The sequence below is a fragment of the Ursus americanus genome, chromosome 12, assembly GCF_024610735.1.
Source record: "Ursus americanus isolate L20-20 chromosome 12, mUrsAme1.1.p, whole genome shotgun sequence".
Lineage (NCBI taxonomy): Eukaryota > Metazoa > Chordata > Mammalia > Carnivora > Ursidae > Ursus > Ursus americanus.
In genome coordinates this window covers 4,486,045-4,512,281 of record NC_142138.1, presented here as the reverse complement: position 1 = coordinate 4,512,281, position 26,237 = coordinate 4,486,045, and the positions used below count along the sequence as shown (strand labels likewise).

General features: G+C 38.8%; 1 protein-coding gene across 4 annotated transcripts in view; it reads right to left on the bottom strand.

The window, feature by feature from the left end:
* MAST2 (microtubule associated serine/threonine kinase 2) overlaps positions 1-26,237 on the bottom strand; it is a 204,516-nt gene that overhangs the window by 164,488 nt on the left and 13,791 nt on the right. For all 4 annotated transcript variants that reach the window (XM_087865856.1, XM_045799660.2, XM_045799663.2 and 1 more), the window contains exons 2-3: positions 11,950-12,097; positions 8,495-8,637 (exon numbers count right to left, since the gene is read on the bottom strand). In XM_087865856.1, coding sequence (XP_087721982.1) covers positions 8,495-8,637; positions 11,950-12,097 — 291 coding nt within the window. The remainder of the gene's footprint in view (positions 1-8,494; positions 8,638-11,949; positions 12,098-26,237) is intronic.

The following is a 26,237-nucleotide window of genomic DNA, read 5'->3' as shown; positions in this document are numbered from 1 at the left end:
TCACAGTAGAAAATGCAAAGCTACAGCTACAGAAAAGTTAGACTGAAAGGGGAAGTTGCTGAGTTTAGAATCTCTTTGTAACACAAAAGTGGAGAAAACAAAAATCTATGGCTATTGCTCTTTGAAGTCATTATGTGATAAAGAATAATCACGTCCATTAACAGATGAATAGATAAGGAAGATGTGGTATATACATGCAACGGAACATTACTCAGCCATCAAAAAGAATGAAATCTTGCCATGTGCAACAATGTGGATGGAATTAGAGGGTGTTAATATTAAGCAAAATAAGTCAGTCAGAGAAAGACAAATACCATATGATTTTACTCACATGTAGAATTTAAGAAACAAAACAGATGAGCATAGGGGAAGGGAAGGAAAAATAAAATGAAAACAGAGAGGGAGACAAACCATAAGAGACTCTTAAGTACAGGAAACAAACTGAGGGTTGCTGGAAGGGAGTTGGGTGTTGGGGGGGTAAGTGGGATGGACATTAAGGAGCGCGCTGGGTGTTATATGCAACTAATGAATCACTAAATTCTACCCCTGAAACTAATAATATACTATATGTTAACTAAATTGAATTTACATTTAAAAAATTTTTTAATCACAAAGATCTAAAAAAATAATAATAAAGCTTAACCATATTTCAAATGTTTAAAAAAAAAGAATATGAAATGTTCTAAGTAGTATCACGGATTTTTAAATTCTTTTAAAAGTGTACCCCATATATGCTCACCTCAAGAAAGTTCTGAGCTATTATTAAATTAAAAATACAATAATAGGGGCACCTACGTGGCTCAGTCAGTTGGGCATCCAGCTTTTTTTTTTTAAAGATTTTATTTGAGAGAGATAGAGAAAGAGAGGGAGAGTACAGAGGGAGAAGGAGAAGCAGAGAGAGCTGAGCAGAGAGCCTGATGTGGGACTCGATCCCAGGTCCCTGAGATCATGACCCAAGCTGAAGGCAGACACCTAACCAACTGAGCCACCAGGTGCCCCAAAGGTACCCGACTCTTTTTTAGTTCAATCTGGTGTTGAGCTTTGGTTCTTTAAAGCATACTTTTCTCTCTGTTAAATCTCATTTGCTGGTTCTCCTTGAGCCATCGTTTCTGTTTGTGAGGTTCTGACTGAATGTATTCAACATGGAAAATGTGCCAACAGCATATGTGATAAGCATTCTTTCTATGTGTTTATTAAAGAAGTTGATGAAAATGATTATTAAGACAAGGACAAGAATAGAGATCTGTGTGACATCATTTCAGGCTGGTAGTGACACATTATAAAAATCAACCTTCTTTTGCAGACATTATACTTCAAACAAGTAGTAATCCAACCAGCTATAATATTAGCAAAGATATTCCAAGAAGTTCTTTACTCATTTAATAAGAAATTATACATTGCTTACAATGCACCACATATAACGCTAAATGTAGATTAGAAACATGACGATGGACAGAGTCACTCTTTGGAAATGATCATTCCTATTGTTAAAAAGGAAACCGTAGGCCCAAAATGGCATCCCTTAGGTTAAAGCCTCAATTCAGTAAACCTAGAATTAATACCTAACCTCACTGCAATTTCAACCCCCAGGAATATAACCTTTAACCCATCTAATGGACTTTCCTGGTCAATACTAGGAAATTTACTAATAGACTCCTGCTCCCCTTAAAAGGCAACCTTGCCTAAATAATGCATTCCCTGCTAATAAACTCCTTTCTTCTTTCTTTGTATGCCCTCTTCCTGCCTTTAAAAACCTCTTTCTTGCTTAATTTCTTGGAGCTCCCTTCCACTTGCTGGATGAGATGCTGTCTGATTCATAAATCATTTAATAAAGCTAATTAGATCTTCAAATTTACCTGGGTTGATTTTTGTTTTTTTAACACTGTAAAAGCATCATTCCTGTAAAGGCAATGTCTGCCAACAAAGTAAAAAAAGAATCCCAAAAGTACATTTGGAGAATCGGTTAAACCTTACCAATTAAAAGATTCTTGGGATTTACAATTCTCCTACTAAAATGCCAATATTCAGTACAGTTCACTGGTTAGGCCAACCTTTATACTGAGGTATAAATTACTTACATTCTGATTTCCAAGAAAAAGCATCCAAGCCTAATCCTTTCATCTGTGAGCTCTCTCTCTAGTTCCTCATTACCCATTTGTTAATCTCAATGAAAACTCATTCATTCAATAATCATTAATTATTATACATTATAGGAAGCTATCAAAAGATTTTAATCAAGTGAATGGCTAAACATTAGTGCTGCATAAATATTAACCAAATAAAAAAACTGAAGACAAAGCTAGAAGAAGGTACAGCATAGGTTACGCAGTTAAAGGTACGGTAGTAGCATTGTGTGGTAACAGATGATACCAGTGAAGAGTGGCCTGGAAAGGAAGAAGACCGAATACGGTATTCACATGAGGACACCACAATGATCTAAGCAAAAAGACTGTAAATACAGCTTAGAATGGGCCACAACTGCGGTGAAAAAAATGTGGTCTACACTTGGAGATGTTGGGAGCTAAGGCTCTCTGGGTGACTGGATAGGGAGGGGAGGAAGGGCAAAGGAGGAGTCAAGAAGGAGTTCCAGGTATCTGGCTTTCAGCTACTGGCTGGGTAATAGCGCTATTTAACAAGACAGGGAACAACCAAGGAAGAACTGGTTTAGGGGAATAGAAAGGCAGAATAAACAGACTGAGTCTTGGGGAATCTGGGTGGCTCAGTCAGTTAAGTGTCTGCCTTCAGCTCAGGTCATGATCCAGGGATCCTGGGATTGAGCCCCAAGTCAGGTTCCCTGCTCCAAGGGGAGCCTGCTTCTCCCTCTCCCTCTGCCCCCCTCTCTGCTTATGTACTCAATCTCTCTCTCAAATAGATAAAATCTTAAAAAAAAAAAAAAAACGGAGTCAGACATGATGATATAGTTCAATGGATTCATGTCAGAAATAAAGAAGACAGGGGCGCCTGGGTGGCACAGCGGTTAAGCATCTGCCTTCAGCTCAGGGCGTGATCCCAGCGTTCTGGGTTCGAGCCCCACATTAGGCTCCTCCGCTGTGAGCCTGCTTCTTCCTCTCCCACTCCCCCTGCTTGTGTTCCCTCTCTCGCTGGCTGTCTCTATCTCTGTTAAATAAATAAATAAAATCTTAAAAAAAAAAAAAAAAGAAATGAAGACAAAGATCAAAGTTTTATTTATTTTTTTTTTTTTAAAGATTTTATTTATTTATTCCACAAAGATAGAGACAGCCAGCGAGAGAGGGAACACAAGCAGGGGGAGTTGGAGAGGACGAAGCAGGCTCACAGCGGAGGAGCCTGACGTGGGGCTCGATCCCACAACGCCGGGATCACGCCCTGAGCCACAGGCAGACGCTCAACAGCTGTGCCACCCAGGCGCCCCAAGATCAAAGTTTTAGATATTACTTAACATATTCATGAGAAAGCAAAGCAGAAATTAAGTTTACTTTAAGGATGTGAAAAAGTAGCAGATACATCTTGGTCTTCCAACTTCTAATCCAGAGGTGTTTCTCCCATGCCACTTTTAACACTAGATTTTCAACTGTATATAAATTTCTTTTTAAAGATCTTATTTATTTATCTATTTATTTGACAGAGAGAGACAGCGAGAGAAAGAACACAAGCAGGGGAAGCGGGAGAGGGAGAAGCAGGCTCCCCACCGAGCAGGGAGCCGGACATGGGGCTCGATCCCAGGACCCTGGGATCATGACCTGAGCCGAAGGCAGATACTTAACAACTGAGCCACGCAGGCACCCCTCCACTGTATATAAATTTTTTTAAAGACAAATTTAATCTTGGACAAGATGTCATCTAAGTTTTTTCCCATCTAGGAGCATACAATATAATAATATGACTGTATAATCCTTTTTATAAGAACATGACCTAGAAGCCACTAATCGGAATCACAGTTTCTACATATATGGGGGAAATGGGTCTTCAGAAAAATCCTCTCAACAGATACTAGGAAATGGGGGATAAGTCTAAAAATCTCTTCATAAACACCTATCATCTAGATTGCCTCAAAATGAAAATATTTGCAGGGTGCCTGTATAGCACAGGACTTTTGGTTTGGGCTCAAGTCGTGATCTCAGGGTCATGAGATCGAGCCCTGCCTGGGGTTCCGTGCTCAGCACCATGGGGGCTTCTTAGGACTCTCTCTCCCTCCCCCTCTATCTTTCCCCCCTTTAAAAAATAAATAAGGGTGCCTGGGTGATTCAGTCGGTTAACCAACGTACTCTTGCTTTCGGCTCAGGTGACCATCTCTCTTGGTGGTGAAACGGAGCCCCACATAGGGCTCCACCTCAGCATGGAGTCTGCTTCAGATTCTCTCTTCCTCTCTCTCTGTTTCCCACCCCCCACCACTCATGCACACACGCTCTCAAATAAATAAATAAATAAATAAATAAATAAATAAATAAATAAAATGTTTAAAAAGAAAATATTTGCTATATTAAGCTTTTGGCTATCCCTTCTCCAGACTCTGGTCAAGTCTAACTTCCAGCAAACTTACCTTCCCAATAACTACACCCAAGAATAATTGTTCTTGTCCCCTTTTAGTTACATTTTAAGTCACAATCGACAGTTCATTAAACGTTAAATGTTAAGATCAGTTATTATAAATGACTCCTGTTGACCCAAAAATTCCTTGGAGGCTGGGTCTATGTAGCAATAAATCTATTGAGAATAAGAATACATGAGGGGCGCCTGGGTGGCACAGCGATTAAGCGTCTGCCTTTGGCTCAGGGCGTGATCCTGGCGTTATGGGACTGAGCCCCACGTCAGGCTCCTCCGCTATGAGCCTGCTTCTTCCTCTCCCACTCCCCCTGCTTGTGTTCCCTCTCTCGCTGGCTGTCTCTATCTCTGTCGAAAAATCTTTAAAAAAAAAAAAAAAAAGAATAAGAATACATGGTAGGAGAGATTCTTCAGAAATGTCACAGCCAGAAGCTGGGAGGGCAGCACCCAGGTACATTCCAGCGTGGGGTAACTCAAAGCAGGAAAAGACGTTCGATACTAACCAGCAAATGTGCCACATAAAAAATCCTCGGATAGGAGAATGAAAAGGGAGGAACTAGCCGGAGGTTACCATAGATAAGTGAATAGCTCAGGAAAGAAAGGCACAGGAGAAAACAAAAGGCAGATCCTTGGGAGTAGAAAACTAAACAGAAGTCTAAAGAAGTAATTCTTTTACAAATCCATATACAAAATAAATAAACTAACTTTTTAAATGGGCAAAAAATATGAATAGACATTTCTTCAAGAAAGTTTGCAAATAGCCAATAATCACATTAAAAGATGCTCAATGTCATTAGTCATTAGGAAAATGTGAATCAAAACCACAAGATACCTCTTCAGATGCAAAAGGGTGTGCTCAATGACTGCTAAAACCACAGACAGACAATAGCTAAATGACTGCTAAAATCAAAGACAACAGCAAACATTAGTGAGGATTTAAAGAAATCAAACCATCATACAGGGCTGGTAGGAATGCAAAACGGTGCAGCCACTTTGGTAAACAGTCTGGCAATTCCTCAAAATGTTAAACACAAAGTTACCATACAACCGAACAATCCTACTCCTAAGTATATACCCAAGAAAAATGAAAACATGTCCACATGAAAATCTTTAAACAAATGTGCGGAGAGGCATTATTCATCACAGTCAAAAGGTAGCAACAATCCAAATATCCATCAACTGACAGACAAAATGTGGCGCGTCCATACAAGGGAGTATTATTCAGTGATAAAAAGGAACGAAGTACTTCCATGCTACAATGTAGACAGACCTTAGAAACGTCATGCTAAGTGAAAGAAGCCAGTCACAAAAGGCCACATTATTGTATGAGTCAATTTTTTTTTTTAAAGATTTTATTTATTTATTTGACAGAGATAGAGACAGCCAGCGAGAGAGGGAACACAAGCAGGGGGAGTGGGAGAGGAAGAAGCAGGCTCCCAGAGGAGGAGCCTGATGTGGGGCTCGATCCCGGAACGCCAGGATCACGCCCTGAGCTGAAGGCAGGCACTTAACCGCTGTGCCACCCAGGTGCCCCCTGTATGAGTCAATTTATATGAAATATACAGAATAGGCAAATGTACAGAGGCAGAAAGTAGATTAATGGTTACACAGTGCTGGGGGGATGGGAGGATAAAGAGGTGACAGCTAAAGGGTACAGGGATTCTTTCTGAAGTGATAAAAATGTTTTAAAATTGACTATAGTGATGGCAGCATATATCTGTGAATATACTAAAAATCATTGCATAGTACAGTTTAATTGGGTAAATTGTAACTTACATGAATTACATCTCAATAAGCTTTTAAAAAGAAAAAGTAATTCAGGAATACTCTACTTCAGTTGGCCTAGGCTAGGACTCCAGAAACCTCAGTTCAGGAATTCCCTCTGCAACACAACAGCTTAAAATAAAACATTCAGCTGTATTTTACTGGCAGTTAATTCTCAAAAGGGTGCATGTTAGAAGCAGTTATAATGCTTTAAAGAAAAACTGATCCCTAGGGCCATCCCAGTCCCACTGGATCAAAATCTCTATGATAGAGGGGCTCCAGGCTGGCTTAGTCAGTAGAGTGTAACTCTTGATCTCAGGGGTTGTGAGTTTAAGCCCCACGATGGGTGTAGAGATTTTTTTTTTTAAGGTTTTATTTATTTGAGAAAAAGAGAGCACAAACATGCGGAGGGGCAGAGAGAGAAGCAGGCTCCCTGCTGACCAGGAAGCCCAACACAGGGCTCAACCCCAGGGCACAGAGATCATGACCTGAGCCAAAGGCAGATGCTTAACCAACTGAGCCACCCAGGAGCCCCAAAAGATTACTTTAAAATCTAAATTAACCAATCTCTATGATAGGGTACATAGATCTATATATTTTTTGTGTATTTCAGAGGTTAAAAGGAAGAAGATGTGGGGCTTTAATAGACATGCTGAGAACAAGTGGGGAAATTTGAATATAATCTTTCTATTAGATGCTGTTATTAAATTGATGTTAAACATTTTGGATCTGATAATATATTGTAGTTATTTAGAAGACTGTCCTTGGTCTTACAAAAAATACTTAAGGGTGAGGTATCATAAGGTCTGTGACTTGCTTTGAAATGTTTCAGGGGGAAAAAAATACATACAAACACACAGATAAAGCAAATGTGGCAAAATGCAAGTTACAACCAAACTGACCAATCTAAGTTAATATATGTGAGTATTCACTGTATTTGAAATTTTCAAAATAAAAAGTTAGGGAGTGGGAAAGTTCCTGATTCTTCCTGTGGCCTAAGAGTCACAAACTTCAGGTCATAAGGAAATCTTCTGATCCAAAAATTAACTTCCCACTTGCTATAAGAAGACTCCTTCCCCTATCTCCACTTCCCAGAATGGACAAATGGACAAAGCTTTCTAATCTATACATGCCAACCCAAAAGATTTATAATCCCAAAGAATAGATGAGATTATATTTTAATGGGAACAAGTTTCTGTTATTGTACCCTGAAATTTACTAGTGCGCCTTGTCCTTTAGGAAGAATGTGAGATCAGCAGGAAGTCAATGGATACCTTCAATAAAGAGGCAGAGGTACTGAGGATAAAAGGGTGGAAGATGCAATCACAGGCAGAAAACAACCTGCCCAGACTACACAGCTTAACAACTTTGTTAGATTCTGTCTATCATACAAATCCTAGACAAAGAAAAGGCTCATTCTTGCATCCAGTATATACTGAACTGCCCACTATCCTATCCTCATGTACTAAATATGTGTATCACATAACTACACACAGAAGCAAAATAACTTCACAAAGTTAAGAATCCTGTCTATTACAAAGCTGTTTCCCACAGGGCGCCTGGGTGGCTCAGTCGGTTAAGTGTCTGCCTTCGGCTCAGGTCCTAATCCCTGGGTCCTGAGATCAAGCCCTGCATCAGGCTCACTGAGCAGGGAGCCTGCTTCTCTTTCTCCTTCCCCTCTTACGCTCTCTCTCGCTATCTCTGTCTCTCTCCCTCAAATAAACAAATAAAATCTTTAAAAAAAGAAAGCTCTTTCCCAGAAAATTTATTCAATCAACCATACTAAGTCTTTTTCTTGACTCTCCCTACATACTCAGTACCAGTGACAGCATAAGAGAGCAATCAGAATATATTCAATTAAATTCCATTCTTTTTTTTTTTTTAAGATTTTATTTATTTATTTGACAGAGAGAGAGACAACCAGCGAGAGAGGGAACACAAGCAGGGGGAGTGGGAGAGGAGGAAGCAGGCTCCCAGCAGAGCAGGGAGCCTGATGTGGGGCTCGATCCCAGGACGCTGGGATCACGCCCTGAGCTGAAGGCAGACACTTAATGACTGAGCCACCCAGGCGCCCCTAAATTCCATTCTTTTTTTATACTTTACTTTGAAAAATTAAACTATCCAAATCCTAAAAAGAAAAATAACAAAGGTGGCCATGGCAATCAAGAATTTGTTCATAGAGGAAGGGACTGTCTTTACTAACACTTACCAAGCCAGCAGTAAGAGAAGGTGCAGACTGTCCAAGGGACTGGTTCCTCATTCGAACCAGGTTTGATGCTTCTCCTGAAGACGGCCAAGTCACCTGTCCCACACTGCTATGTACACTGCTGGACAAGGGGAGCAGCTGCTTACCTTCAAACACAAGGTTTAGAAAATATACTTGTAATTATTTATCAATGAATGAAAACATACAATGATATCAAGTGGATAAAAGTACAGTGATCCAAAATAAGATGAAGTTCTGCCATATTCATTTTAGAATCTGTAGTCCTTTAAAAAATTCCGACTGTCTTGGTGGAGAGGAGAATTGTAAACGGAATACTGAAAACTGAATTGACTATTTTAAATTCTCTGTGATATCCATCACCACGCCAGCACCCAACCTAGCAGGCTGAGTTTTCCAGTCCCTTCCATGCTACATAGTTTCTCACCAACTCAGTGCAACATGAGTGCAGCTGACAGCTTCTCCTAGACAAGTTTGGCCCTTAGGTTTCCAGAAGATGAACACTGAATCTATAATGCTCTGGCCAGACTCCATGTGTTCAGTCCAGGTTGACTGACTGACTGCCTTAATCCCAATGAAAGTCTACAAGAAAGTCACTAATAAAAGACTAAGTATCAAGAATTGCAATGACTTTCTAATTGATGTCCTATTTCAATCCTATTTCAGTCCTATTCAATCTCTTCCTATTCAAGCTCAATCAAAATAGCCAGTCCTATTTCAATCTCTTCCTTCGTAATGTTCCTCACATTGCTGCTAGTGATTTGACCAAAACAAATGTGATATCATTCCTTGTCCGAAAAAAAACTGCTGATGACTCCCTACTATTCAAAATTAGCCAAACTTTTAAAAAAACTAAAGAAATCCTCCTCCATAAATCCAGATTATCTTCCTAGCCTCATCTCCTTCAACTCTTTTCTACACCCATTTGCTCACTCAACTTCAATATTATGCCCTGCATTTTTACCTGAATTTACCTTGATCACCCAACTCACTTGAAAACCTTTCCTCTTCCTGGCAAAATCCTATTCAACATGGAAATACCCACTGTAATAAAGGTGAGAGCAAAAGGAGTTTTGAGTTTTGTTTTTGGTACAACATACATTTTATTGCAAACAAAATGTGATGCAAATTATTTGGAGGGCAATTTAGCAAAACTTACTAAAATTCGAATATGTTTGGACCCAGCATTCCACTTGTAGTAATGCAGTATAATGAAAAAATAGACCGGAATGCTCACCTTAGCAATGCTCACCAGAATAAAACTGAAAATAAATGTTTATTACAATTTAAAGAAATTATACTACCTCCACATGAAATACTAAACCCATTAAAAATAATGAGGCAGTTCAAAATGTAGTCAAGAGAAAAATGTTCAACATTTCCTGTTGAGTAAAGTAAGCAGAAAGGAAGTGTGTGGCATAAGATGCCAATTTTTGTTTTAAAAAAAGTCTGTGTATATTTACATAAGCTTTTAAATGTATATTTAAATATAATGGAGTATATATAAATAGTTGAAGGAAGGCAAAGAGAAGAAAGAAAAGATTAAGAGGAACTTTTCACTTTGACATAATACATGTCTTTGAACCCGAATTTTTTTTATTACTGGCATATTTACTTTTTTAATCAGAAAAATGCAATGTTTTTTAAAAAATCTAGTTATCTTTCAAGTCTGTTCGTAAATGTATGCTTCATCAGACAGCCTTCCCATAAAACTCTCTACAAAGAATAGTTCTCTACTCCAAACTCCCGTAAGGCCAGAGTAGAGACGGCCTGCCTGCTTTCCTTCTGCAAATGCTGCCAAGTTCTCCAGATCATCTGCCTACTCCTCATCTATATACTCTAAAGGAAAGCTAGCTCCTTGACTTGCCCTATCCACATACACAAAGGCTAGTATCATATCTCTATCTCCCTTCAAAATAAGGGCTTGCTGGGGAAAGAGGCTCACGCACCCACAAAAGAAACCCATTTGGATATATACTAGTCTGGGCTTGAAATGTACCAAGGACTGCCAAGAATTTGAGGAAAACAAACAACATAAGACAGAAGGAACAATATGAACAAATGGAGAAACTAGCCCTTTAGTAAAGAAATAACTCAGGGAAAAAAAAAAAACTTAAAAAATTCTAATTATTCCTACAATGATTCAAGAGGCTAATATGCAAAATATTCCCAGTTAAACATGGCTGACTGAGCACATACTATTTTATCTTTTGTCACCCAGGACAGTAAATGAGAATAAAGAAGTAAAACAAACAAAGGCTATAATGAGGGAGGGGGGATTAACTGAGGAGATGAATTAGAATTTGGGGACAATCTGAAACAGACAGATGAATCATGACCAATGGAACTGGGAAAGAAAGACACAAGGTGTAATAAGCATAGAGGAGGTAGCAGTTGAATGGCAGTTAAATGAGATAGTAGCTACCCTGCAAAATCTCAGGTAAGTTCAGTACTCAGAAATGCGAGATACTAAAGAGGACATAAAATGAAGATGTAAGGCTGAACTCAGATGAACTGAAAATCTATAAAGACTCAAACACAACCACATTCCCACATTGTATCACCCAGTGGCCAATCACCAATTACCTCACAGGATAGAAGGGATATGGCATCTCAGAGCAAAGCAATGGATTCTGGTTATTAGGTGCTCAAAAGAGTTGATTCAGAAACAAAAGAAAACTTTAAAAACAATTTTTAATACAAAATTCTATTTACTCATATAATATTTATAAGGTAATATATCCTTAAAAGAAGAACAGAATACTATGAAAACAAAAAATGGTTCTATGTGATTAAATACACACCTGGCAAAACAACAATTTCAATAAAAGAATGGAAAGATAAAGCCGAGGAAATAGCCCTGAAAAGGGACAAAAATAAAAAGAAATTTAAAACTGGCAAGGAGTACACAGGAGGATTATATTTTCTTCTCTACTAATCTAATATTTTTAGCTGAGGCAAAATGGATTCTTTCTTTAATATTCTATTGATTGCTTAAAATTATGTCACATTTTAATTTTTTCCTATTTGGACCATGACTTCCTTGTATCATTTTTTCCCCTTGAATTTTTTAAAGATTTTTCTATGGGGAAGGTGGAGAGGCGCTGCAGGCTTTGGAACAGATTTTGAAAATGGGGGGGGAAAAAATCAAAAGAAGCAAAGGATATGAAGTCCACAGAAGTGAGCAGAGAGCAAAAGTCAAATTCAAAGGGAATAACCAATGATAGTAGTCAACTAGGAAATATCTAGCAGGCTGAGGAGGCTACCATTCAGAGATGTCATGAGGAAGTAGTAAAGAGAGGAAGACGGCCTTGCCCATAGTGTCCTATACAAAACTACCACCAGAGAAGAAACTGCCAAGATGCCAAGTCAGTTGATATACCCTAAAATATTGACAACACAGTCCCACATTTCTTAAAAAAACAAAATTAGATACTCACCTGACAGCGAACTGGCCAGGCTTCCTCTCCGCAACTTACAGTCATCCTGACTAAGTTGTCGCTGGAGTTTAGCTTTTCCGGTGGATGAAAATATGTCAGGATTACTGAGCTTTCTAAAAAGCAGGGGACTAAGTCCAGCTATCACATCCTTCAAAGAAAAAAAAGGTAAAACGTAAGTGTAATGTCTTTTTTGAAAAGTGTAAGGACTTTATATTAAACATCTTTACAACATTCACTGCAGTTAAAAAGTGCCAGCATTTTATACTTTCTGCTCAACAGCTAAAGCCAGAAACCTACTTCTTAGTAAAAGCTGTCTGGGTATGTTATGAAGGCTGTGGGACACTGATTATAAAATGCCAAAGGGGCACCTGGGTGGCTCAGTCGGTTGAGCATCCAACTCTTAGTTATGACTCAGGTCTTGATCTCCGGATCATGGGATTAAGCCCCAAGTCAGGCTCTGCATTCAGCGGGGAATCTGCTTGGGATTCTCTCTCTCTCTCTCTCTCCCTCTGCCCCTTTCCCCCTCCCCCACCCACTCCTTCTCTCTCTACCCCTCTCTCTTAAAAAAAAAAAAAAGGAAAAAATAAGTCTTTTTCCATAATGAGTACATGTCTAGTTATGTTTATTTTTCTCCTATTCACTCTTCCTATATCCAGTAAAGCATACTTTAGCTTTTAAAAAATCATAAATAGCAGACCTTCCTTTACCTGTTATACAAAGTTAGAAATGCCTCTATCATTCAATGAATGCTAAAATAAAATGTACAGCTTTCTTTATAGGTCTATAATAGAAGCTAAATACAATGAAAAAGCATGAAGTACTATGGAGAAAACGCAGACAATATGAAACGTTGAGAGGGCTTTCCTTTCGCCTTTATTTTAATCCAGTTCATCCCGCTGCATCCCAATGCCTGCTCCTCTTCACTCAGTAAGCAGCGTCCACCATATCATCAGGATTCAGACATTTGGGGGGCGCCTGGATGGCTCAGTCAGTTAAGCATCTGCCTTCAGTCAGGTCATGATCCCGGGGTCCTGGGATCAAGCCCCATGTTGGGCTCCCTGTTCAGCGGGGAGCCTGCTTCTCCCTCTCCTCCGGGCTTGTGCTCTCTCTTGCTATCTCTGTTACTATCTCTGTCTCTCTCTCTCTCAAACAAAATCTTAAAAAAAACAGTTTCAGACATTTTGAAGCAAACGCTCACCAATTGGCAGCATTAAAAGAGAAACTACTTTGAAAAAAATTAGGCAAATGAGACATCTTTCATAAGAAGGAAGCTATAATGAACACAGACAAGTTGCACATCTAAGTGATATGGACGTTACAAAGACAAAATGAGAAACATAAAAATAACTAAAATCTGTGTTACCTGCCGTTTGAAGAACCAGACTCGAGTAACTAATAAAAGCCACAGGGGGGTAAAACGGAAAAATGCCAACCTCCTTAAGACTTAAAAAAAAAAAAAAAAACTCTAAAGTCATACAGTGTGATTGGTGGGTTCACAAACATGGGAAAGTGCCAATATTGGTTGGTGGTAGCTATCCAGAATATAATTTATAAATGCTAAAGCATAAAAAAGTAAAGTTAAAGAAAAATAACAGAAGAAACAAGGAAGCAATATTTTTTAAATTCGTAGTAAATGGATAAAATGATAAAGAAAGATATTTAGGCATTGTATCATTAAAGCAAATGATGTGTGAAGATAATTGTAACAAGTGAGCAGAGAGGAAGGAGAATTGGAAGGCATAGCTAATACAAAAAGAAGACAGCAAGATAGCTGTCTATATTCCCACCATTTGGTGTGTCAGGAATGAAACAGTACCCGTGCATCAAGGACAAACCATGGAAGGAAGCAGGGTTTGGGCACTAATGCTGATAACCCACCAAAAAGGGGTGGCCATTCACACAGGCAACACCCTCAGCAAGCAGCTTTCGGTGGAGGAAAGTAAGGAAGCCCTGGAAGATATCAAGCTGAAATAACATCCCACATGAAGACAACATGGACAGGGAAAGGTCTCATCCCCAAAATAATTTACAAATGAGCTACATCAGAGAGCCAGCCCTGGGATGCCTGATACAGCGTATGGATGAGCAATTAGTCTCAGCCAAAAAAGGAACAACCACCACTATAGGACTAGACCAGTACCAATTAAGAGAAAGTCCTACCCTTTTCAATCACCCTATTCCCTATCATAACATACCAAAGGATAAAAAGCCAGAAAACAGAAAAGAAAAATAAAAGCAAATCATGCCCCTTCTTATTCCAAGTCTCACCTGTCAAAACCTCACAAGGGGAAGAAAATATTAATTAAATTGGATATGAAATTCAACCTTTAAATTAGCATGTTTTTTTAACTTTACTGAAGTATATTACTCATTTCAGAAAAGTACACATACCCAAGCATGAAACTCAATGAATTTTCACAAGTTAAACATATCCATGTAACCAGCATCAAGATTAAAAAAAAAGGGGGGGGGGGCGCCTGGGTAGCGCAGTCGTTAAGGGTCTGCCTTCGGCTCAGGGCGTGATCCCGGCCTTATGGGATGGAGCCCCACATCAGGCTCCTCCGCTGGAAGACTGCTTCTTCCTCTCCCACTCCCCCTGCTTGTGTTCCCTCTCTCGCTGGCTGTCTCTGTCAAACAAATAAATAAAATCTTAAAAAGAAAAAAAAAGAAGACATGGGGCATCTGGGTGGCTCAAGTCAGTTAAGCATCTGACTCTTGATTTTGGCTCAGGTCATGATCTCAGGACTGTGAGACTGAGCCCTGCTTTGGGCTCTGTGCTGAGCATGGAGCCTGCTTAATATTCTCTCCCTCTCCCTCTCCCTCTGTCCCTCCCCACTTCCCTCTTTAAAAAAGAAGAAAAAAAAAGAACATTACTGAATTTACCCGAGAAGTCATTAAGAAACAAGCTGAAGCAAGTAACACAGAGAAAGAAAAATGTACTAGAGGTAAAACTTCTTTACTAAACTTCCATACTAATGTCTTACAGTTTTCTAGTTTCCAAGTCTAGTCATTTATGAGATCCAAACTACATGTTTTCAAGTTCAGAGGGATACCACTGTACCCTTTCAATAAGTTCTTCCTTACAGCTTAAAAACTAAATGAAATTGCTTTATATCATTTCTACAGTCAAATGTTTCTTAAGCAAAATAGGGAGTTAAACGGAAGGGTAAGAGTGTGGGGTGACTTACAGGTTTCTGGCTTGGACAGTACACTTATCAAGACAGGGAAAAGAGGAGAGGAGAAACCAGTTTACAAATGAAACAGTGCTATGGCAATAGTAAATATTAGCATAGCTATACATTACAGTACTTCTCCAATAACTATGAGGGGAGCCATAAAAATTTACCCTGAAAGAAAGAAAACAAAGGAGACATGAGTAACTCTCTTCAACTATACGAGGGCTATCTCCTACATTATAGGAAACTTCTTACTTCTGAGGACAGAGTTAGAACTAGCAGATGAAAACAACAGAAAAAAGTAGGTTTAGTTAGAGGGAAGAGCTAACAGTGAATAGGCCCCCTTAAAAAGGAATGGACTGCGCCATCAGAAATATTAAAAAGGTATGGTGAAAGTTGGCCTAAAGCAGTGATTCTCAAGGTGCGGTCCCCAGGCCAGCAACATCAGCAGGACCTGTGAACTTGCTAAAAATGCAAAATCTCAGGCTTCACTCCAGATCTACTAAATCAGAAATTCTGACTGAGGGGACCAGCAATCTGTGTTTTCACAAGCCCTCCAGGTGATGCTGAAGCACATGAAAGTTTGAGAACCACCAGACTAGATCAAAACCTTTCAATACGATGCCACCAACACAACAAATACACTGATCAGTCGTGAGGACTGTATCACAAATTACTGGAAATTGATAATAAAGTGCTCAAGTTTGCAACCACTTTAATTAAATTAAAGTAGGTTCTTGGTAAATGTTACAATAAAGTCAATTTGCCTGTATTAAGTGAAATTTTTAAAAGGCAGAATTGGGGTGCCTAGGTGGCATAGTCGAGCCTTAAACTCATGAACCTGCAATCAAGACTTGGGCTAAGATCAAGAGTTGCAGGCTTAACTGACTGAGCCACCCAGGTGCCCCATGTCTTTTTTTTTTTTTTTTTAATCTTGATGCTGGTTACATGGATATGTTTAACTTGTGAAAATTCATTGAGTTTCATGCTTGGGTATGTGTCCTTTTCTGAAATGAGTAATATACTTCAGTAAAGTTAAAAAGACATACTAATTTAAGGGTTAAATTTCATATCCAATTTAATTAATATTTTCTTCCCTTTGTGAGGTTTTGACAGGTGAGACTTGGAATAAGGGGCATGACTTGCTTTTATTTTTCTTTTCTGTTTTCTGGCTTTTTATCCTTTGGTATGTTATGATAGGGAATAGGGTGATTGAAAAGGGTAGGACTTTCTCTTAATTGGTACTGGTCCAGTCCTATATTGGTGGTTGTTTCTTTTCTGGCTAAGACTAACTGCTCATCCATACACTGTAGCTTATTGTTTTCTCTTTTAATTCAGAGTACTGAGTTGTGACTATTTTGCGTATGGCCCTGGGAGTCCTCAGAGTTTCTCTCTGTCTTGACTTAGAACCATCTCCCTCCTCCACAATACAAAGCAAATCTCAGGTTAAATTCACCCACAAAGCTAGTGTTGTGCTTACACTGTACTATGCTATTAAACATAGGATTCAAAGTAAAGGATTCATAGCTGAAAACTGGAGTCTGAGACTAAAAACCTGTATTAACTCTCATTAGGAGTTGTTTTATCCCCAATGACTGGTAGGTGAAAAGAACTCTATACCTTGTGGCAGACTCTTCCTAATCTACCCTACCAAGAGTCAAACCCAGGTGCCACACTAATCAAAGTCCATCCTCCTAATCCCTATCAAAAAACCTTTGCTTATCTATATGTGTGTGCGTGTGTGCATACATATATACATGAACTTTGACCCATACATCAAGCATTATCAAACACAGACAAAAATTAACTCTAAATGGATCATGAATCAAACTATAAAATCTAAAATTATAAAACTTCAGAAGAAAATACAAGAGTAAATTTTTGTTAGTTTTAGAGTTCTTAGATAAGATACAAAACACAAGTTTAAAAAGAGCAAATTTATAAATTAGACTCAAATTTAAAAAACTACTCTTCAAAAAATACTGTTAGAAAATGAAAACAAATCACACACAAGGAAACAATATATGCAAAACACATGTGAGAAAGGACTGGCATTGAGTATATAGAAAGATCTTTCAAAATTCAATAATAAAACACATAAGCCAATAAAAAATATGAGCAAAGACTGAACAGACACTTAAACAAGAGGCAACTATGGCAAATAAACACGAAACCACCCTCAACATCATTCATCATTAGGGAAACAAAAATTAAAATCAAATGAGATAAAAAAAAACCAAATGAGAGACAACGTCAGCAAAAACAAAAACAAACAAAACCCCGCAGCTGCAAGCTAACATCCCCCCACAGAAACAATTGAAAAACAAGCAGAAAGTGTCAGAACCACCTTTGTCAGAATTCTGGAAAACAGTCAAAGGTTTACAGCCAAGAAAATGCTGAATCAAGAAGTCAACTTAAAAATAGCAGGAAAGCATGCCACCTGGTTGGCTCCATTGGTTAGGCGTTGGGCTCTCGGTTTCGGCTCAGGTCATGGGCTCAGGTCATGATCTCAGGGTCGAGGGATCCTGTCCCACTTTGGGCTCTGCGCTCAGCAGGGAGTCTGCTGTAGATTCTCTGTCTCCCTCTACCCCTCTACCCGCTCATGCCTGCACACGTGCTCACTCTCTCTCTAAAATAAATCAATAAATCTTTAAAAAAAATAGTAATAGGACAGCTTTGTGGCATTTTCACTTGCCCTTGCCCACCCACTCCTACATATGTTCCGCAGATGTCAGCTGGTGTTTCCAGTGCAGGACTCTGGTCCCCGGTTCCAAAACGAGCACAACAGACCTTACTTGCAAATTATTGTTTATATCTGTTCTAACTTGTCTGGGGCTACCTGAAGGACTGACACAAAGCACACCTTTATTTCACCTAACTCTGAATCTGTTCATGATGGAAAAGCAGAAGGCATTGCTCAAAAACATTGTGAAGTGATCCAAACACCCACAGCGACCTGGGCCAAAAGATTATAAATGAGACATAAAATACACTGCCTAAAGTCTAGGAGGAAAAGAGGAGAGTTTCTGTGGGGAATTAGGGCAATTAAAAATACCTGCGTATATAGAATAATTTAGTAAACCCAAGGCAAGGACACCTGGCTGGCTCCGTGGTAAAAGCATGGGCTTTTGATGATGAGTTTGAGCCCCACGTTGGGTGTAGAGATTAAATAAACTGAAAAAAAAAAAAAAAAATAGAAACCCCAGGGCAAAATGCGCACTCAGGAAAGACCTGAAAAGACTTCACGCTTTCATCTCAGCCTGATCTCTAGTCTGGCTAAGCACAAAGTCCATCTGCAAAGACCCTCTAGGAGGTATATTTGTTTGTTTGTTTAGCTCCTAGTGATCAAGGAAATCTCCATCAAAACACAAGCTAAGGAACAGAGACTTCAGTACCACACAGAGCAAAGAATTCAATTTCCACAAAAAAAAAAAAAAAAGTTGGGAAAACTCACTAGATAAATGGACAGCTACAGCCTTCAACAATCAAAAAACAACAAACTCTAGAGAAAGGGGAGAAGGTGATTTCCAGAGTTACCAATAGTCAAATGTCCATTTTTTTTTAAGAAACCCCTTTTATTTATTTTTTTTTTTTTAAGATTTATTTGACAGAGAGGGAGAGAGAGAAAGCACAAGCAGGGAAAACAGCAGAGGGAGAGGCAGAAGCAAGCTCTCTGCTGAGCAAGGAGCCTGATGTGGGGGCCCGATCCCAGGACCCTGGGATCATAACCTGAGTCGAAGGCAGATGCTTAACTAACTGAGCCACCCAGGTGCCCCTCAAATGTCCATTTTTCAACAATAACAAAAGCACAAGACATACAAAGAAATGAAGAAGTATGGCCCATTCAAAGAATCAAAATAAATTAACAGAAACCATGCCTGAGGAAGCCCAGCATTAGACCTAGTAGTAAACTTTAAATCCCGGTCTTAAATATGCTCAAGTTGTACAAATGAAAACCCGAAAAACAATGCATGAAAGAAAAACAGGGTTGCATATATGAGATACTCAAGGAAAGACAATGTGAGCCAAGGATTTTATATCCAGGATAACTATCCTTCAAGGTAAAAGGCACAGGCAAACTGTTATCAATATAAAATAACTCTGAATATTGTTCCAACAGACCCTTCCTAAGGAATCTACTAGAGAAGATTCATACAATCAAAATAACTAGAGTGATATCAACATGGTGATTAGCATTAAATATGAAGTCATTTGTAGAATGAATAAATGTACATTAAAAGGGAGAGTATAGTGGCTATATAATTTGGCTATATAATTTGCAAGCGTAGATATAGGTCAACCACAAAATGGAAGGGGAGAGAGCTTATGCAAAAAAATTTAACAGTTCTCATTAATCATTATTGGTGGTAGTATATTAGTATTGCCATGAGAGACATACATTTAACGTATGACAAAGTAAATGAATAATTCCTGGATATTCTAATTGTTGGTTCAAAACCCTCTCAGGAGCTTCCCAGGTGTAATCTGAAACTGGCCCCTGTACTCAGAGGGCAGGGAGAGGCAGAAGAAAGAGAAAGAACTCCAAGTTGGTAGGTGGCAGTATTAATAAGCAAAGGGAACTTATATACAAGGCTTGTCTTGGGAGCAGCAAGGAAAATGGATCCCCCCACCTGCCTGCCAGATCTTGGTTTATAGAGGCCTTAACTAGGTGCAGTCACGTATACCATGCAGGTGTTTTCAAGACTACATCACTATCTTAAGGCTATGTCCTTGGAGCTGCCTCTGGGAGCAGGAAAGGCAAGTGGAACCCACATTCCAAGGACAGGGGTGGGGGAAAGGAGCCTCCCAGAGTCCAGGTCCAGCTCACAGGTCAATCGGAAGTCACATCTTTTTGATGACACTCCCCAACATTCAATTCTTTCACCCCTGAATCTTTGGGAATATGATTCTTGGTACAGAAGAGAAGAAATACTAATGTAATATACAGGAGATTAAGGTTTTTGAAAATCTCTGTAGTTCTTTGCAAATATACTGTTAACTGACAATGTAGTTATGTTATTTCTTAACTGTATCCACTGAAAAATTGGAGAAACAATGACCAACATAATAGCAATGAGTATCCTTAGGACCTAGATTGTAGTTGTCGTAAAATACCATCTCCCATTAAAAGAAACCAGGAGCTCATGGGAGCCCTGGATGGCTCAGCCAGTTAAACATCTGACTCTTAATCTCAGCTCAGGTCTTAATCTCAGGGTGGTGAGTTCAAGCCCCTTGTTGGGCTCCCCAAAAAAAGAAAGAAAAAGAAATCAGGAGTTCTTACAGAAACAGATAATTCCAGGTCTAAGGTAGAAAATGAGCCTGGATCAGGTTGACACACAAGATTGAAAAAAAAAAAAAAAACTATCAAAACTATTAGGATAAGTGACTGATTCTATCAACTCAGGTCATGATCTCAGGGTCCTGAGATCGAGCCCTGCCCCGTGTCTTGCTCCGCACTCAGAGGGGAGTCTGCTTCTCTCCCTCTCCCTTTACCCGCCCCCCAATAAATAAATCTTAAAAAATAAAAAAACTATCAGGATCAGGTCCAAAAGACTAAGGAACGAACAATGCTCTTTCTAGACAACAACAGGACAATCCGAGCTTCCCCTAGTACAAGAACACATTATATATGGGTTGAAACACATTTAAATACATTTAAGTGCATAACCACACTGATAATAAGAAAATAATTTACTGGTCACCTTCTGAAGATGACAGGGAACCAATTCGTTATCTTAAAACCCAGGTAAATTTAAAAGGATAGAATCAAGTCTGTCTTACATGTACTATGCCACTGGGAACTAAATAATAGATGAAGGGAGCATCACCTTAAAGTGTTATTCCAGCAAGTGATCGAAAACAAAATGATAGAATTCCAGCACCGTTTTGCAACGCCCAATCACTGAATATTGGCACTGAGCGTCAACAACTGCTAAAATCAAAGAGCAAACAGCAGATACCATGACATGCCTCCTGTTGAAAGACCACACAACCATCCATAATCTTGCCAAAGGAATTGAACCTAAAACTGATGAAGCCCCTGTATCCAGCTGTAAATTGCAAGAAAAACAAAGGACACAGAAACATTGTGAAATGCACTGTAAGTATGCAAAGCTAGACTGTGGGAAACTCTATAGGTCAAATGCCCCAGGGTTTTTCAACGTTTATAAATTTTAAGGAAAAGGAAGAGATGGAAGGGAAACCTACAGATTAAAAAGGATTTTACCATCTAGATTTTTTAAATGGGCAAAACTAAATTGTAATGTTTTAGATGCAAATCTACAAGGAAATGCAAGGAAATTATGACTTTTTAAGTCAGGACAGTGTTTACTTTTGGAGGGAAGGTGGGGCTGTGATCGAGATGGGACACAGGGAGAGGAATTTCTAGAATGGCTGGCAAAATCGTTTTTCCTTAAGTAGTGCAGTGGTTGTAAGGGTGTCCATCTCGTAATAATTCATTAAGCTATACATTTGTTTTGAGTGCTTTTCTGTGCTTCTTTATTTTACAATAAAAAGGTTTAAAAGAAAAAAAAGAAAGGAAGAAGGAAAAAAGCACAAAACAAGTGGCCTGCTACAAAAGTAAGGGAATATTCTCCTACACATAAAGTTAGAGCAGCGACAAAAACAAGCACAATAAAAAACACAGAAACATTTAGTGAGATCCAATACAAATGAGAAATCCTAATCTTGATTTAACAATGAAAACAACACTGCAAATAGACTCTCTTATCCTTATTTCATATTCAAACTCACTAAACTACTGAGAGAATTCAAACCTAGTCCAAAGGGTGTTTTTTCTCCATATTATATTTAAATGACATTCATAAAGAACTCAAAACAATCAATAAGAAAAATAAAAGAAACAGTCTATAAGAAAAACAAGAAAGTATATGGATAAGGAAGTCTCAAGACAAAAAATCCAAATAATAGATATAATTCACTAGCAATTAGGGAAATATATTTAAATCACTGATATGCCATCTAAACCTAACAAATTACAAAAAGTATAACCTGATATCACCAAGAGTTGGCAAAGACATAGCGAAACATCACTGGCCAAAGTACAGATTGGTACAATCACTGTAGAAAGCAATTTGGCAATAATATCCAGTAAGAAAAACTCTTACACGTACGCACAAGGAGATAAGTACAAGGATGTTTACTGCACTGTATTAGGGAAAATGAAAATGACCTAAGGGTCCATTATTATAAGAATGAATAAACTCATTTATTCAAAGGAATGTTATATAGCTTATAAAAATTAAGGAAACTGATTTAAATATATTAACATAGATCAAGTTTAGCAAACTTCAGCTGCAAGGCAAAATCCTAACCATAGCCTATTTATGTCCAGCCAGGAAGTTAAAAATAGTTTTTATATTTGTAAATGGTTGGAAAACAAATCAAAGAACAATATTTCATTAAATATTCTCAATATGAAGAATATGAAAGTTATATGAAATTCCAATTTCAATGTCTATATATTAAGTTTTATAGGAACATAGCGCAGTTCACTCATTTACCTATTATCATACAGATGCTATCATGCTACAACAGAAATGAATAGTTATGAAAGAGACAGTATGACACAGCCTAAAATATTTATTATCTGGCCCTATACAGAAAAAGTTTGTTGATCCATGACATACATAATTCTCAAAAACAATGTTGAGTGAAAAAAAGTAAGAGTGAAAGGATGTATACAGTAATACATAGTTTATATAAAATTTAAAAACAAATACTGCTACATCTTTCTTATAAATAGTTTTAGTAATGGATTTTTCTTCCCCACTTGTGCAGCATTAAATACACACCACTTTCAGGAAAGTGGTTTCCTCCTGGGGTGGGGCCTGGGAGGGAAGGGATGCTAACAGTAACTGCATTTACTTCTTAAAAATCTAAAACAGGGGGGCGCCTGGGTGGCACGGTGGTTAAGCGTCTGCCTTCGGCTCAGGGCGTGATCCTGGCGTTATGGGATCGAGCCCCACATCAGGCTCCTCCGCTATGAGCCTGCTTCTTCCTCTCCCACTCCCCATGCTTGTGTTCCCTCTCTCGCTGGCTCTCTATCTCTGTCGAATAAATAAATAAAATCTTTTAAAAAAAAAAAAATCTAAAACAGGGCCCCCTGGCTGGCTCAGTCGGTGGAGCATGCAACTCTTGATCTCAGGGTTGTGAGTTCGAGCTCCACATTGTGTGGAGAGATTACTTAAAAATAAAATTAAAAATAAATAAATAAATGTTTGGGGCTCCTTGGTAGTTCAGTCAGTTAAGTGTCTGCCTTCAACTTAGGTTGTGATACTGGGGTCCTAGGATTGGGCCCCACATTGGCCTCCCTGCTCTGCGGCCAGTCTGCTTCTCCCTCTCCCACTGCCCCTCCCCCCACTCATGCTGGCACATGAGTTCTCTCTCTCAAATAAAATCTTAAAAAAAAAAGTGGAAGACAGTCTACCAAAGGGGTGAAAATACCTGCAAATCATATATCTGATAAGAGTCTAGTATCCAGAATAAATGTAGAACTCTTACACCTCAACAACAAACAACGGAATTTAAAAATGGGCAAAGAAAAAAATAAAATAAAATAAAATAAAATAAAATAAAATAAAATAAAATAAAATAAAATAAAAATGGGCAAAAAACTTGAATAAATGTTTCTGTAACAAAGATATACAAATGGTCAACAAGCACATAAAAAGATGCTCGACATCATTAACCTATAGGGAGATGCAAATCATAAAGCACAATGAGGGGCACCTGGCTGGCTCGGTGGACGGAACATGAGGTTCTTGATCTCAGAGTTGTAAGTTCAAGCCCATGTTGGGTGTAGAGGTTACTTAAAATAAAGTATTTAAAAAATAAAAAAAAATTTTTAATTTAAAAATTTTTATTTTTTTTTTAATTTTTAAAAAGCACAATGAGACATCACTTACATCCACAAGGATGGCTAAAATTTTTAAAAATGTGAAAATAACAAGTGTTAGAAAGGTCACAGCCAAACTGGAACCCTTGTACATTGCTGGTGGCAATGTTAAAATGGTAGAGTCACTGTGAAAAACAGTTTGGTAATTTCTCATAAACTTAAACATAAAACTACCATATGATCCAACAATTCCACTCCTGTCCATATAACAAAAAAACTGGAAAAACAGGTATTCAAACAAAAACTTATACACAAATGTTCACAGTAGCTTCATAGTTCATCTCAATCACCAAAAGGTAAAAACAATCCAAATGTCCATTAGTTGATGACAAACAAAATGTGGTGTATCCATACAACGAAATATACTCAGCCATGAAAAGAAATGAGGTATTGAAACATGCTATTATATGGCTAAATCTCAAAAACATTATGCCAAGTAAAAGAAGCCAGACATAAAAAGCCACATATTGTATGATTCCATTTTATATGAAATGTCCAGAGTCCACAGCAACAGAAAGTGGATTAGTGGTTGCCAAACACTGGGGGGAGGAAGACATAGGGAGTAATAAACTTAATAGGTAGAAGACTTACTTCTGGGGTGATGAAAACGTTCTGGAATTAGGGGCATCTGGTTGCTCAGTCAGTTAAGCTTCTGCCTCTTGTGCTCTCAATGGCGCTCTCGCTCTCTCCCCTCTCTCTCTCTCTTTCTGTCTCTCAGATAAATAATTTTTAAAAGGGGGAGGCACCTGGGTGGCTCAGTCAGTTAAGCGTCTGCCTTCGGGTCAGGTCATGATCCCAGGGTTCTGGGATCGAGCCCCAAGTCGGGCTCCCTGCTCAGCAGGGAGCCTGCTTCTCCCTCTCCCTCTGTCCCCTGTTCACGCTCACTCTATCTCAAATAAATAAATAAATCGGATTTTTTTTAGGGTTCTGGAATTAGATAATGGTAATGGTTCCACAACATTTGAATGTACTGAATGTCACTGATTTTATGTTAAGTGTATGTATGTAACTTAAAAAGTCAAAAAACATGTGGAGGTGGGCTCTCTAGAGCCATGCTTCCTTCCAGGAGCCTATTAAAGTGAGAACAGCTGAAACCCAGTCACCTTTCTCTCTGGCATCTCTTCGGCTTCCTTCTGGCTTTTTCCCTCTTCCCCATGGCCCACTGACAAAGTGAGAAAAGCCTGAGGATAGCTTTCACTAGCCACCAAGACTGAAGGAATACGGGGGTTGCCAGTGACTAGTTCTGCCAGAGGCTGAGGAAAACAAGCTTTTCCAGATCTCCTAGATGTTCTTGGAAAAAGGCCTTTACTTGCATTCAAAACGGTTATTACCCAAAACTCTATGGACCTACAAGAAATGAAAGGAGACTACAGTCCTAGGCTGTCTATACCCCAAATAAGAGGATTTCTACATAGTTCTAGTTGAGGACCAGATTGTGGTTTGAAGCCTGGAGCAGGAACTAGCTACTTGTTGACCAAACATGATCCACCTTCCTCTTGGGCACAACTCGATTATTTCCCAGCCTTTTAGCAGTTAGTCACGGCCCTGTGATTGAATTCTGGCAATGGAAGATGGGTGCAAGTAATTTAAGCCACTTCCACCTGGCCCATCAAAACCTCCCACAAGATTCCCCCACCTGCTCCAGGTGACCTTGGAAGCAATGTGAAGAAAATGGTGAAGTCTAAATTCTTTTGAGTGTATCTGTTACAGCAACTAGTGTTCTTTAATATGAAAGACTACTAACATGAGAGCTACTAATAAAATGTCCCTTTCTGTTATTGGTCAAAGGCAGGACTCAGATGTTCCTGGGTCACCTGAACAAAACCATCTTGGTATCACAACTTTGAAATAGCTTATGGACTTTTCAAAAATTAATACCAACTATTTCTATTCTCTGCTTTCTAAAACATTCCTGAAAGCCTCAAAGAGTTGTGCAAAATCAGAAGGCCTGACAAGTCTATGCTACCTCTGCCTTACTGAAATACAGGCAGAGAAACTAGGTGCCTTGTTAATCTCCAACATATTAAGGGTAGAAGAATTTGTGCATCTGCTACTCAGGTTCACCCTTAGAAGTACTGTTAAAGTTGGTACAGCTAAAATTACATCATAGAATTTTTAAATGTGGTTACATTGGCCTGAATTTGTTCTTAATTACATTCCAAAACCTAGGGAGACCATACTATCTCCTAAGCCAG